Raw genomic sequence first — 15,991 nt, 5'->3', positions numbered from 1 at the left:
TGGAAGAGTAGGGATGATTGCATGCGGGTGGGATATTAAGCTCTTTCTCTCGAAGGATTGGGATTGAGGTGTCATTGGGGTAGATACTGAGGTACTCTCAACCTTCCCCTCTCGTCCCAGTGACGCAACTGAGTGACGCAGCTGCGTGACGCAGCCAGACGTCTCAGCGAGAGGTCAGTGTGTGCGTCTTAAGATCATCCTAAGGGTGGATAGGAGATGGGAGGTGGATAGCGCAAACTACCATTTCCTTAACTGCTGTCTGTCTTCTTCGACGTCTTCTATACGACCTACTATCTTCCCTAACTACTTAATGCCGTGTAGTTCCGTAAATTATGATTGCATAAATGTGCGAAATATAGCAAATACGATAGTGGAATATATTGTGTAAAAGGCGATAACAGGAATATATCTCCAAGGGGATATATGCGCACCGATATATGTGGATATATGTTCCCCGCTTCTCAGGGGGTATAATCTGAGTATACTCTCTGGACTATGTCCTGGGTCAAGGTATACTTCCTGATTGGCCAGCACGCACTTGCGGGAAGGCTTAATCACCCTCCAGAGGCTGATAGGCAGTAAACCTTGCATAAAATGTATTATATTCACCCAAAAGTATACCCCCCCACTTCTCGGTATACTGGTTTACGTCTGGGTAATATTCAGGACGAAAGTATACTTGTTAGTTGGTCAATAGACCCTTGTGTATAGCCTCTTAACTCTCCCGATGTTGATAGGCCCGACATATCGAATATTATTTAGGTTCCCATGCTATATAGTGGACATAAATGAACTTGATTTGATATTTCTCTACATCACACACCTTCACACACCTTCACACGCCTCCACACACCTTCACACACCTTCCAAAGCTCTCACATACGCTTCCACACGGGGCCAAGGAGCCGGAGCTCAACCTGCATGAAGCGAGAACTTCATGCAGGTCGGCGTTCAATCCCCGACCGTCCACAAGTGGTTGGGCACCATTCCTTCCTCCCCCCGTCCCATCCCAAATCCTTATCCTGACCCCTTCCCAGTGCTATATAGTCGTAATGACTTGGCGCTTTCCCCTCCTGAGAGTTCCCTTCCCTTCTCCCACACACACATACATATCTCCATACCTTCTACACCTTCCACACACTCTTCCACACTACCCACACCTGCAATAATCCAGCACAACACCGCGCTTGCCAAACACACACAAGTCTGAGTCCCCACACACACACATGACGACTTCTGTTCCAAGGTTGAGCGAAGCCCCACTGTAAGTGGATTAAAAGCACTGGGAGCAGCCATGAGAGTCTGGGTGGTGTGGAGGAGTGTGTGTGTGTGTGTGTGTGTGTGTGTGTGTGTGTGTGTGTGTGTGTGTGTGTGTGTGTGTGTGTGTGTAAGGCTGCAAAATATCCCCCTGAAAAAATGGAGGTCGGAGACTTCTTTTGACAAGCCGCCGAACCTCCTATATCCCCATCGAGGCCACAAGAGATGGTGGCCTCTTCAGGTGGATGTTCAACAGCTGGTTAGGTCATGAGATAAGGCGTCTGGATAGAATAGAGAGATAAGGAGACCACAAGCCTCCATCGGGTTAGACCAAACGCATCAAAAGCCATCTGGAAAGTGAACAGTTCAACGCAAGGCCGCCAGGGGCGCTGTGCGACGCAAAAATGGCGGGAAAGGCTCAGCCAATCATAAGCCAGGAAAGGGACTTAATAACTCCATAGACCTCCAATACACTTCAACACGCATGGGCCCCCTCAAAGTCTCAACTAATTAGACTTTCTTCACAAACCTAATAAGACTTTCGCGGCGAGGAAGCATGGTAATATAATAGGGGTCATACAATAGAGAAAGTATTATATTAGCGTATCACAAAAGTCGAATTGTTCACTCACGATTGTGTATGGGTGAAATTAATCTCTCTCTCTCACTCTCTCTCTCTCTCTCTCTCTCTCTCTCTCTCTCTCTCTCTCTCTCTCTCTCTCTCTCTCTCTCTCTCTCTCTCTCTCTCTCTCTCTCTCTCTCTCAAGACGTTAGTGGGAAATGCAGCATCTCGGGGCCGCATCTACAGTTTGCGTTAGTGTTCATGGAGTCAATTTGAATCATTATACCTGTGGAAAAATACGTGCTGGTGGTGGTGGTGGTAGTGGTGCTGGTGGTGGTAGTGGTAGTGGTGGTGGTGAGTGTGGGAGACTGAGTGTGTGTGTGTGTGTTTGTTGGTTTGGTGAGAGGCCAGCACAGTGAGGCGGTGTTGTTTGTTTGGTGTGTTTGTTGTTAAAGATTCGCTACCTGGAACACAAAGGTCCAAGTAGCACGGGCTATGGTGAGCCCGTAGTGCCTTCTTGTGTGTTTGTGTTGTGGGGTGGAATGCTTATCAAAGTACAGGAAAAATATTCTAAATGTGTTCATTAAAAATGTTTCCACACACACACACACACACACACATACACACACACACACACACACACACACACACACACACACACACACACACACACACACACACACACACATACACACACACACACACACACACACACACACACACACACACACACACACACACACACACATACACACACATACACACACATACACACACATACACACACATACACACACACACACACACACACACACACACACACACACACACACACACACACACACACACACACATACACACACATACACACACATACACACACACACACACACACACACACACATACACACACATACACATACACATACACACACACACACACACACACACACACACATACACACACACACACACACACACACACACACACACACACACACATACACACACACACACACACACACACACACACACACACACACACACATACACACACACACACACACACACACACACACACACACACACCTCCGAGCTACGAGGAGAGACTACGGGAATTAAACCTCACTTCGCTGGAAGACAGAAGAGTTAGGGGGGACATGATCACCACATTCAAGATTCTGAAGGGGATTGATAGGGTAGATAAAGACAGTCTATTTAACACAAGGGGAACACGCACAAGGGGACACAGGTGGAAACTGAGTGCCCAAATGAGCCACAGAGATATTAGAAAGAACTTTTTTAGTGTCAGAGTGGTTGACAAATGGAATGCATTAGGGGGTGATGTGGTGGAGGCTCACTCCATACACAGTTTCAAGTGTAGATATGACAGAGCCCGATAGGCTCAGGAATCTGTACACCTGTTGATTGACGGTTGAGAGGCGGGACCAAAGAGCCAGAGCACAACCCCCGCAAACACAACTAGGTGAGTACAACTAGGTGAGTACACACACACACACACACAGCTACCGTCAAGGACCTACACAAGAACGGTTAGGCATCTTAAACATCAAAATATGAGACAAATAACAGACTTAAGACCCTTTTATTTTGACAAAATTACCGCGAAAATCCTCATGTCATCTCGCGATTCGAATCCTCCCGTTCCTGAAGCCACTAACCATCGCGGGCGTCTCAAGCCACGTTCAAGGAAATATAAAGAATAAAAGTTGTAATATATGAATCCCAAAAAAATCCACATATGCCACAAGAGTAACAATTCAGCAAAATACCAGTACTAGTCTTGTCATCTTGTAAGAATTGCGTTTCTCCCTCGTCGTCATGACGGCATTCTGAGGTGCTGAGAACTGGTGATGTACTGGTTTCTGAATAATGGTGTGAGGGTGACAAGCCTCTGCACCCTAGTCCCCTCAGGTCACACAGACAGTACACACCTCAGGCTTTCCCTTGATCCTGTACTGTATTTGAGGTCTTTCTCCAACTTCTATCCTCATTACCTTGCATTTGCCAGGGTTAGTCTAGTAGCCATTTTGCATAGCCCTCTATGGAAATAACATCAAGCTGCATCTTCCTGCAGCTTGTCCAGGTAGGACAAGATAGGGGTAGGAAGCAGGAGACCAGATACAAGGTACCATTTGGGAGATGAAATAGTTCAAGAGTCAGAGAGAGAGAGAAAGACCTGGGGGTTGATATCACGCCAGACCTGTCCCCTGAAGCTCACATCAAGAGGATAACATCAGCAGCATATGCCAGGTTGGCTAACATAAGAACGGCCTTTAGAAACTTGTGTAAGGAATCTTTCAGAACATTATATACCACATATGTCAGACCAATCCTGGAGTATGCGGCTCCAGCATGGAGTCCATATCTAGTCAAGCATAAGAGTAAACTGGAAAAGGTTCAAAGGTTTGCCACCAGACTAGTACCCGAGCTGAGAGGTATGAGCTACGAGGAGAGACTACGGGAATTGAACCTCACTTCGTTGGAAGACAGAAGAGTTAGGGGGGACATGATCACCACATTCAAGATTCTGAAGGGAATCGACAGAGTTGATAAAGACAGGCTATTTAACACTTTATTTAACACACACACACACTCCAGGAAGCAGCCCGTGACAGCTGACTAACTCCCAGGTACCTATTTACTGCTAGGTATCAGGGGGCATTCAGGGTGAAAGAAACTTTGCCCATTTGTTTCTGCCTCGTGCGGGAATCGGACCCGCGCCACAGAATTACGAGTCCTGCGCGCTATCCACTAGGTTACCAGGCCCCCCCCCGTGTGTGTATGTGTGTGTGTGTGTGTGTGTGTGTGTGTGTGTGTGTGTGTGTGTGTGTGTGTGTGTGTGTGTGTGTGTGTGTGTGTGTGTGCACGCACGCACGCACGCACCACAGACATCAAAGGGAAAGCTAGAAATTGTGTGCAGTTTTTTTGATGAGTTGGGAGGTGAATGTTGTTCTGGGAGAGGTGGTGGAAAAGGTGGAAGGGGGGGGGGCGGAAGGGAAAGGAGATATACACGTGTGTGTGTGTGTATGACCGTAAGGGAAGGGAACGGAATAGGAATAATAATAAGTATTAAACTAATGCTAGATATCCGTTAGACAAGAATGTGTATATGTAACACACACACACACACACACACACACACACACACACACACACACACACACACACACACACACACACACACACACACACAGTGATGTGGTGGAGGCTGACTCCATACACAGTTTCAAGTATAGATATGATAGAGCCTAATAGGCTCAGGAATCTGTACACCTGTTGATTGACGGTTGAGAGGCGGGACCAAAGAGCTAGAGCTCAACCCCCGCAAACACAACTAGGTGAGTACACACACACACACACACACACACACACACACACACACACACACACACACACACACTAGACTGTAAGAGCCATACATGATGTTTGTGGCTTAAAGCTTAGATGCTCAGCTCTAAAAAGCTTAGATGCTCAGCTCTAAAAAGCTTAGATGCTCAGCTCTAAAAAGCTTAGATGCTCAGCTCTAAAAAGCTTAGATGCTCAGCTCTAAAAAGCTTAGATGGTCAGCTCTAAAAGGCTTAGATGCTCAGCTCTAAAAGGCTTAGATGCTCAGCTCTAAAAGGCTTAGATGCTCAGCTCTAAAAGGCTTAGATGCTCAGCTCTAAAAGGCTTAGATGCTCAGCTCTAAAAGGCTTAGATGCTCAGCTCTAAAAAGCTTAGATGCTCAGCTCTAAAAGGCTTAAATGCTCAGCTCTAAGCTTAGATGTTTGAGAGCCGCTAGACATGAAGAAAATACACATTCACTTATGTATTGACACATTTTGTTACACATATGTTACATAAAAACAAAATACATATTAAATGCCATGATATTTATGCATACCGTTTTTATTTGTAAATTTGTATTTGTTTCAGTAATCACAAAGATACAAATACGTCAACAAAGAACAAGAAAAGCAACAAATTAGAAATGTTTTTAATATCTCTTAATAATTCAAGAACACCTTTCGTACACTGTGGGGTCAACCGGGGCCCAGGAGCTAAGAGCTGGATTCTACAAACACACTAATAGCTAAGACACAATAGGAAATGCAGGCGTGTTTCCGCGGCCCGGTTTCTGGCCAGAATTGGTCGGAGACCGGGCCGCGGGGGCTGGGGATCCCCGGAAGCTACATATGGGATGGTTAGGAGACCTGCTGGGTTGCCTGATCAACCAGGCTGTTCGTACAGGTAATTGGCTCTTCAATATGCACAAAATCAACACCATTTTTGGTGAAATTATTTGAAAAGTCATTGATTTTATCTCCTTTGAGTTTGATATATATTTTTTTGTTAATTAAGTTGTAGATACCTTACCTTACCTTGAGGTTACCTTGAGGTGCTTCCGGGGCTTAGCGTCCCCGCGGCCCGGTCGTCGACGAGGCCTCCTGGTTGCCGGACTGATCAACCAGGCTGTTGGACACGCCTGCTCGCAGCCTGACGTACGAGTCACAGATATAATTGTTAATTGATCAGTTTATTTGTGTAGCGTGACTTACAAGGCAATTTTGTACGTGTTTTGTTTTTTGTGAAAAGTGTCGTTTGAGGTCATTGTGAAGTTGTTAGTAAGTGCTTCAATTGTAACGAGGTTGTTAGTGTGGCCTTGTTAATAACCCTTACTACCTGCCTGCTGTTCCTCCCCCCCTTTCCCACTACCTCCCCATCAGCCCCCCCTTCTAATCTGCCTCTCCCTCAACCCCTTCCCCCCCCTCTCTCCATTTCCACACAAACCTCCACTTCAGGTCATGTTGATAGTATTGATTTACCTGGACACTCTTGGCTTCTACTTCCTCGTTCCTGCTCCTCGTTAGCCTCCTTCCTTCTCTTCCACCTCTTCCACCTCCTGTGGGGTGTGTACTACCTTGCTGGAGGAAGGGAGGTGCTGTACCTAGTGTGTTCCCACAGTCTAGTGGAACACCCACCAGGAGTCACCACGTCGCCAGGGTGAGAGGGAGGGGGTGTCTGGGGGTGCAGGGGAGGGGGGGTGTTTGGGGGTGCAGGGGAGGGGGGTGTCTGGGGGTGCAGGGGAGGAGGGGGGAAAGGGGTTCAGGAGGTCACAGTAAGACTGGGTGATAGAAAGTCCTGTTAAGAACTCCCTAAAGATCTCTTGATAACTCCCGAAAATCCTCTTTAAGAAATCCTAAATGTTCCCTTGAGCACTGCCAAAAAAGTCCCTTTGAAAACTCCGAAAAAATCCTCTTGGAAACTCCCGAAAGTCCTCTAGAGAAGTCCTGAAATGTCCTGTTGAAAACTCCCATAAAGCCCTGATGAGATCTCTCTCCTTTTCTGGCCAAGGATTCTGAGAGTCTCTTTAGAAGATGATGTAGAGTCCTACAGCTCACGAGACCTTGTCATGGTTTAGTATGGGGCTAGAGGGACGACTCACACACACTATCCAGGTCGGACGTTGCCTGACTTCCTAGCCCGGAGCGGCGACGGCCCGGCTAGAAGACTGGACGGTCACGCTAGGGACAGGAAGCAGTAAAAAGTGCCCCGGGGCGGTGAGTACAGGAACGGGGCTGCCTGCCTCCGTCCGGGGCCTTAGGGACTTTTTCCCGCCAGGTGGGATCGGCGGAGCGCGACGTACGGACCCCAAAAGCTGCTTGGGGGTCAGGTCTTAGGACGCAGCGTTCTCCTCCAGCGAGCAGCAGGTCTTCCGGACTGAAGTGATTGGGTACGGGTGCAGGGGGGGGGGGGAAAGGATGAGGCCTCGTGGGGGCCTGCAGGGGTAGAGCTTTAGCTCATTGGTCCTGCCTTTCCAGCTGCCGATTGTTAAATGCGTGATCAAAAATGCCTTGTGGTCAAAATTGACACAGTTTCTCTCTCTCTCTCTCTCTCTCTCTCTCTCTCTCTCTCTCTCTCTCTCTCTCTCTCTCTCTCTCTCTCTCTCTCTCTCTCTCTCTCTCTCTCTCTCTCTCTCCGGGTTATCCACGATGGGGCTGCATGCTCTACGACTGGTCGCACGTAGGTGGAACAGAGCGTACTGAATATTATCCTTAAATTAGCTTTCCAAATGCTATTCGGATGTTCGTTAATTCGGCGTACATGCTGTTAACGCTATCCCACATATGTGCCTCTGGGATTATACCTGGCATTATCTCCTGTCAGGTGTTTATATCTGTCACCTGATGGGTCCCTCTTCACTGTGGCCAAACCTGTCAAGTCTTCTGTCACCTATTGACAATGAAATCCCATTAACATGTACGGAATTGAGCTATGAGGAAAGGCTGAAGAAACTGAACCTCACCCCACTGTAGGAAACGAACTAGAGAGATGAACATGACATAGATATCTCACGTGTCTAAATGGGAATAAATTGAGAGAGAGAGAGAGAGAGAAAGAGAGAGTGAGAGAGAGAGTAGACAATATATGATCAGATCAGAGAGTAACATCAATCAGAACGAGAGGGAAATCTGAGTAGATGAGTCAGCCTATCATTAGAGAAAACCGATTCAGTCCAGCAATGATATAGGGATGATATGGATACACACACACGCACACACACACACACACACACACACACACACACACACACACACACACACACACACACACACACACACACACTCTCAAAAGTCGAACAATAACATTACAAGACCAAAATGACACCCCCTCAAAAAATAGCCTTGTCAGGGAGCCTAGATTTCCTCTGGGCTGTTTGCTCAACAAATCTTCACAAGTCACTCCGCCTCTTGCAATGATTAACCAAAGACAATTAGTTGGCCTAGTCGACTAAGGCAGCGTCTGGGAACATCCCTGAATTGAGTTCGAACCCTCATCACGGCCCTTGTGGATTGATTCACAGTTAGTTGACTTCGATTTCTGCCACAGCTTCAGATGAAAGTAGATAAAGAAAAAGAGTTCATTGTTGACCAGACCACACACTAGAAGGTGAAGGGACGACGACGACGTTTCGAACAATCGACTTGAGAATGGTCCAGGACGGACTGAAACGTCGTCGTCCCTTCACCTTCTAGTGTGTGGTCTGGTCAACATACTTTAGCCACGTTATTGTGACTCATCGCCTGGAAAATGAGTTTAATAGATTGGAAGATACAGAGAGCAGACTGTTTTATCCAGGAGAGAGGCTCTTGGGAGAGGCTCTTGGGAGAGGCTCTTGGGAGAGGCTCTTGAGAGAGGCTCTTGGGAGAGGCTCTTGAGAGAGGCTCTTGGGAGAGGCTCTTGAGAGAGGCTCTTGGGAGAGGGACTTGAGAGAGGCTCTTGGGAGAGGCTCTTGGGAGAGACAGTGAAAGGGGGGGGCGGCAGTGACAATGATCGACTTTCTTGCGCAGTGACCGCCTTTTTCGTCCGAGAGAGAGAGAGAGAGAGAGAGAGAGAGAGAGAGAGAGAGAGAGAGAGAGAGAGAGAGAGAGAGAGAGAGTGTGTGTGTGTGTGTGTGTGTGTGTGTGTGTGTGTGTGTGTGTGTGTGTGTGTGTGTGTGTGTGTGTGTGTACACTCACCTTGTTGTGCTTACAGGGGGTTGAGCTCTGGCTCCCTGGTCCCACCTTTCAATCAACTGGTGTGCAGATTCCTGAACCTACTGGACTCTATCATATCTACATTTGAAACTGTGCTTTGTGCCACGAGAAAATCTCCAGTATTTTAACCCCCCACCCCCCCCCCCCAAAAAAAAAAAATAAAAGTTTGAAAAATGACCTCAGTTTAAAAACACGAAACTCTACATAACTTAAAACTCCCAGAGTAATTGTAACAATGCCAACTGGGTGAACTAGCGTAGGCCTATGCACAAATTAATTTTTTTTTTTGGTGAGGAAAAAATAATGGAAATTGCTCCTATTTCAGTACCCAGATTTCAATTTATATTAATTATTGGATTATTTATGCTTTAATTAGGGATAATTTGGGGCTTTTGTATCCCTTTGATGCTGAGGTAATTAACTCGTGAAATTTCGGTATTATTATCCTTACCTGGCGGTGGTTCCGGGGCTCAAGGTCCCGCGGCCCGGTCTCTGACCAGGCAAAAAGTGGGAATTTAAATGGATATTTTGTTTTTAGCATGCTTGAAGGGTTATATATGGGAGGTCATGACCAGATATTATGATGCTGTAAGGTCATATGGCAGGTCAACAGAGGAATAGCCTCGTGCTGCGGGCTTTCGTGTCAACACAGTTGGGCTTAGATCGACCTTAAGGTCCTCAACACTGAGGGTGAAACACAACCCGTCCTCGACTCAAGTCCATTCCATCCAGCGGTCGACCCCACAGACGCATTCATAAATTTTAACATGCTGTTCATTCAAAACGGGAATGTTCTCAAATATAAATTAATATTATAATATATTAGCATATTGTGTATATATAGGCATAGGTTAGGTTAGGTTAGGTTAGGTTAGGTTAGGTTAGGTTCTGTTGGCGATTATTTGGATTTGTAGTACGTGGGTGAAGCATTTATAGCGTTGTGGTTCGAACAAAATTCGTCAGTGAAACACTTGTTCCGGATATGTTCGAACGTCAGCAGTTGTGAGTCGTGTGTAAACCGCTTTTCATTCATAAACAGGGGGTTTGGCGGGTGGATGGAATCACTTTTGGATCTTTGTTTGGAGGACGGGCTGTGAAACAGGTGGTTCCGGCGGGACAGATTCACGAAGCAGTTACGCAAGCATTTACTAACCTGTACATCTTTTCTCAATCTTTGGCGGCTTTGTTTACAATTATTAAACAGTTAATGAGCTCCGAAGCACCAGGAGGCTGTTTATAACAATAACAACAGTTGATTGGCAAGTTTTCATGCTTGTAAACTGTTTAATAAATGTAACCAAAGCCGTTAAAGATTGAGGAAAGATGTACAGGTTCGTAAGTACTTGCGTAACTGCTTCGTGAATCTGACCCCCTGACGGTACTATGTGTGGGAGTATTGAGTGTGGTCTGAGAGCAACATACCTGCCCTGTGGCACCGCTCCTGTGCCAGGTAAGTCCACTACGGGCTCACCATAGCCCGTGCTACTTGCAACTTGTTCCGAGTAGCTGAATCTATAACAACAACAACTTGGGTACATTGACGCCTCTTCTGAACACCTGTCTGCCTTCCTACACCCCCCCCCCCATTCCCCGTCTCCACCCCCCCCCTCCCTTTGTTTACAGTGCTGATATCAGCTGTGTTTACACATGTTAAACAATTTACGAGCCTTGGAGACCTCACAAGGTTATATTATTGTTGTAAATATCCTCAAAGATCTCCAGAGCTCATAAACTCTTTATTAAATGTAAACAAAGCCTCCCTGAGTGAGGAAGGATGTACAGGTTTCGCAAATAATTGATGAATCCTAGCCAAGGGACGAGAGTTTGAGTCTATTACATTTGCGTTAGTGTTTTCTCACCTTAGGCCTACCCTGGGAGTGCCACTTAGGCCTAACGTTGCAGTTGGACACCAGTTAAGGGTCTCTGAGTTCCTTCCCTATTGTGGGTGGCAGGTGGTAGGACTGCTCATTGAGACTGGGAAGCTCGAGTAGGAACAACGGGTTGTTGTTATAGATTCAGCTACTGGGAACAAAAAGTTCCAAGTAGCACGGGCTATGGAGAGCCCGTAGCGGACTCACCTGGCACAGGAGCGGGGCTGATGTGTGTGAACAACGGGATGAGGTCCTCAGGAGAAGTTTGAACAGGTGAACAGGTGAACAGGTGGGTTAAGTCAAGCTTGGCAAGCAATCCCTCGAGGTACAGTACCTATTGGTTCTGGGCTGTGTGTGTGTGTGTGTGTGTGTGTGTGTGTGTGTGTGTGTGTGTGTGTGTGTGTGTGTGTGTGTGTGTGTGTGTGTGTGTATGTGTGTGTGTGTGTGTGTGTGTGTGTGTGTGTGTGTGTGTGTGTGTGTGTGTGCGTGTGTGCGTGTGTGTGTGTGTGTGTGTGTGTGTGTGTGTGTGTGTGTGTGTGTGTGTGTGTGTGTGTGTGTGTGTGTGTGTGTTCTCATCTAGTTGTGCTTGCGGGGGTTGAGCTGTGGCTCTTTGGTTCCGCCTCTTAAACTGTCAATCTGCTGGTGTACAGGTTCCTGGGCCTACTGGGCTCTATCATATCTAATCTTGAAATTGTGTATGGAGTCAGCCTCCACCACATTACTTCCTAATGCATTCCATTTGTCAACCACTCTGACACTAAAAAAGTTCTTTCTAATATCTCTGTGGCTCATTTGGGCACTCAGTTTCCACCTGTGTCCCCTAGTGCGTGTGCCCCTTGTGTTAAACAGCCTGTCTTTATCTACCCTATCAATTCCCTTGAGAATCTTGAATGTGGAGATCATGTCCCCCCCCCTAACTCTTCTGTCTTCCAGCGAAGTGAGGTTTAATTCCCGTAGTGTGTGCGTGTGCGTGTGCGTGTGTGTGTGTGTGTGTGTGTGTGTGTGTGTGTGTGTGTGTGTGTGTGTGTGTGTGTGTGTGTGTGTGTGTGTGTGTGTGTGTACTCACCTAGTTGTGTTTGCGGGGGTTGAGCTCTGGCTCTTTGGTCCCGCCTCTCAACCGTCAATCAACAGGTGTACAGATTCCTGTGTGTGTGTGTGTGTGTGCGCGCGTGTGTGTGCGTGCGCGTGCGTGCAAAACAGTAAACAATAAAAGGATTGCACAGGTGAATGACTTGCAGGAATCATATTGGCGGCAATTAAGGCGATTGAACCCCCCACCTGCAGACATGAGTTTACGAATATTAGGGGAAGAATCAACCTCTTCCCCCCCCCTCCCCCCCATTCAGTAGGCCCCTCTCTAGCTTCTCCCCCCCCCCCTCCTCCCTCCCCCCCCACCTCCCCCCCACCACCTCCCCCCCACCATTCAGACGTTGACTGCGCAAGTCTGCGCATCAGAGTAATATTTGCGTAAGTAGGTCCTCTGTCGTTTGAATGTCCGCGTTTTATCAATGGGGGTTGAGGGTAGGGGGGGGGGGGGGGAGATGGGGGTTGGGGTTTGCCCTTTGACCTTGTCCATGTGATTGATTGATTGTACAGTTACTGCGGCTCCCACGTGCACGCGCGTGCACTCAAGCACTGGCTCGCTGGTCTACAAGCACATCAACGCCCGCACGCAAACACACACACACAAATATACCACCTACACACGCCGTGTGTAGGTGGCGTGTGTAGGTGGCATATGTGTGTGTATATAACCCCCCCCCCACCCACATAGCCCCTCAACCACCAGCAGGGGGGCTATTCCCCCCCACAATGATCCCAGTCCCCCCTTTCTCTCGTTCTATCTGTTAGCTTATTCAACTTAATTCACGGGTCTTGTTGGGGTGTCTCTGAGAAGATTGTCTAGATTCCTTGTGGCGCCTCTCCCCCCCTCCCCTACCCCCCCTACCCCTCCCCTGGTGGTGGTGGTTGGTGCTGGTGGTGGTGGGGAGGGGTTATCGGTGGTTGTGGTGGTTGTGGTTGACTTGTTCTGAATGTTGGTGGTCGTTTCTGTGGGTTTGATGTCGACTAGTTTCATTCTAGTATGAAATATGTCTTATCTTGTATTGTTTTAAATTCAATTGTTGTTCTCGCTTGTGTTTTCATGTGGTATTGACTGGTGTTCTTCCTAAAATAACAAAATACCGATGCATAATTTGTGTTTCCTGTAAATTAAATGTGTTTCGGGTCTTTATTGTAAGAGAAAACCAATGGAGATTTCTCGACATTAGAGAAAACGTGTAGTTTGCCGGGCAGACTGAAGCAATTGGTTATAACGGCATCATAGAAAATGTGAATTTCACAGGTAAAAGAAAACGAAACGTTTTACGCATGAACTAAAGTATTCTTCGCCATCACTGTTATCTTACACCATCAAATCTGTTATCACGATTTAACTAGCCTATAGTTTGAAGTGCTTTTGCTTAAAACACCGCACAAGCGCACAAACCCATTCCAACCCACCTGACCTATCAGGGCCGTTGCTTATTAGTTCGAGGAAGCTCCCAATGCGATAAAATTTAATACGCAACAAAATCCACGAGTTTGTGGCTTGGCAATGCTTTGGTCGAAGGTCCATTCCCACCTCACAACCCTAGTGAATTTTCTCATTATTATTATTATTTTATGTCATTTAATAACAGGTTATTGGGATAGTCTCATAATTATATTATGTAGTAGATTTGACGGTATAGGAGCATAGGGTATAGGTGTAATTATAGGTATATAGGTCCTGTAGGCCTATAATTACCATTCCCGCGAGGCGTTGAGTTTTTTTTTTTAGAAAGTTGGAGAAGTGTTGGTAAGTTATGACACACCTGGAGAAGCCTGGGGCAGTGAGTACAGTGCTTTCCCTCTCTCTTGTTTCTGTCTGGCACTGCTGCTGGTCGTGGCTGGCACTGCTGCTGGTCATGGCTGGCACTGCTGCTGGTCATGGCTGGCACTGCTGCTGGTCATGGCTGGCACTGCCGATGGCTGGCACTGTTTACACTGGGCATTACCGGGGGACAAACACTTTCTTTACTGTCTGATGCCTGTGGGAGTTTGCCTTGTTTTGCTTCGTCAGCCGTAGTTGGTACGTGGTACTTCCCCCTTCTGTCAGGCAGAGCCAGAGGACCCCCGTTTTCTGTTTTGGGTCCTCTGGTAGGTTAGGATAAGGGCACTTCTGTACTTACAGTTTCTTGACATTGGGAGACACTCGCCGGAACATCCTGAACGGGGAACTATTATTTGTTAAGTTTGATTTCAATTTTCTTTGAATTAATCCACAATCATATGGACCAAAATTAGTTTGACGGTGTACTCACCTAGTTGTGCTTGCTGGGGAAGGGGGTTGGGCTTCGGCTCTTCGGTCCCCGCCAGCACATCTACATTCTTCACCAATTAGCCGTCTGTAGCGTTAGTTAAAGCGTAGTTTAGAGGCTAACTTATGTGAACAAATCCACAAGGGCCGTGACGAGGTTTCGAATCTACGTCCGAGAGGATCCCAGTCGCATGAATTAATCGACTGTGCTACGACATGGGTAAAAGCATCGCAACCGGGAGTTCCACTAACCTCACAAGGATCCTTGTGAATTTGTTCATTTGATGCATCACGCTATTGTGATTTCTGTGTGTAACTGTTTTTTTCTCTGTCTCCCAACAGCAGGCGCTGAAGGCCAGGCAGAAGGAAGGCCTAGAGAGCCGGTCGTCGAGTCCACGAGACTCGGGTCTGGTGATGTCGTCCTCGGACGCCGAGGGCGACCCGAGGTCTCCGTCCGGCGCCTCCTTCAGGAGTTCCTTGGCGTTCTTCCAGAGGGCCGCTCATCTTGTGGCTAATAACACTAAAAATTCAAGTACGGATGAGTCCTTTTGGAGGAGGAGTTGGTGGGTGTGGATGTTGGAGTTGGGTGGTGTTGGGTGTGGATGTTCAGTTGGCTGATGCTGTGGGTGTACTGGGAGGGGGTGGATGACTGCTGTGGATGGTGGTCTCGCACTTGCTTATAGTCAATATTGGCTTATTTAGTAAGTGTATATGTGACATACTAATTGTGAATATTTTAGTTTACCTTGAAAAGCTTCATAGAAAACACCGACCTCACCTAATCCTCTTAGTATGTTAAGATAAGCATCTTATTGCTTCTTATTTTCAATTATTACTTAACCTATCAACGGTATAGGTTAAGTAATAATTGTAGTAATAATAATAATTGTAGTAATAATAATAAAAAAAAGTCGCTATTGTGAATAGTTGAATTAGTTTTTTGGAGAAGTCCAGAAGTTCGATCCCATTTAACAGCTTCGGAATATGTTATATTCGCGTTGTAAAATTTGTAACTGATGACGGTTGTCTCACAGGAGCCCGGCACAAGGAGGCCAGAAGACGCTCTTCCCGAGGGAGCAGTAGCTACGGCAGTAGCAGTAGCGAGGCGTCGGAGGACCCCAGCGCCGACCCCATCGGCAGCGGGGCGTTCGACGGTGGCCCTGGGGAGACCGGCTTCGAGGAGGACCTGATGGCCCGCTTCGAGGACCAGGGGACCTACGAGCAGGTCCTGTTCATCAACGGACGCCCCCAGTATCCGGAGGACTTGAGGTGAGTGCTTGGGTTAGTGGGGATTGATGGGGGTCTGGTCGACAGTATGTGTGGTGTCTGGTCGACAGTATCTGTGGGGGACGACACTATCTGTGGGGGGTATGGTCGACACTATCTGTGGGGTCTGGTCGACAGTATCTGTTGGGTCTGG

General features: G+C 47.3%; 1 protein-coding gene across 4 annotated transcripts in view; it reads left to right on the top strand.

Annotated features, from left to right (window-relative positions):
* LOC123773625 (uncharacterized) overlaps positions 1–15,991 on the top strand; it is a 301,086-nt gene that overhangs the window by 178,672 nt on the left and 106,423 nt on the right. For all 4 annotated transcript variants that reach the window (XM_069312402.1, XM_069312403.1, XM_069312400.1 and 1 more), the window contains 2 exons: positions 14,914–15,103; positions 15,606–15,840. In XM_069312402.1, coding sequence (XP_069168503.1) covers positions 14,914–15,103; positions 15,606–15,840 — 425 coding nt within the window. The remainder of the gene's footprint in view (positions 1–14,913; positions 15,104–15,605; positions 15,841–15,991) is intronic.

The sequence above is a fragment of the Procambarus clarkii genome, chromosome 72, assembly GCF_040958095.1.
Source record: "Procambarus clarkii isolate CNS0578487 chromosome 72, FALCON_Pclarkii_2.0, whole genome shotgun sequence".
In the NCBI taxonomy this organism is placed as follows: Eukaryota; Metazoa; Arthropoda; class Malacostraca; order Decapoda; family Cambaridae; genus Procambarus; species Procambarus clarkii.
Note: the sequence above shows the minus strand (reverse complement) of the source record. Positions and strands in the feature narration are given on the sequence as shown.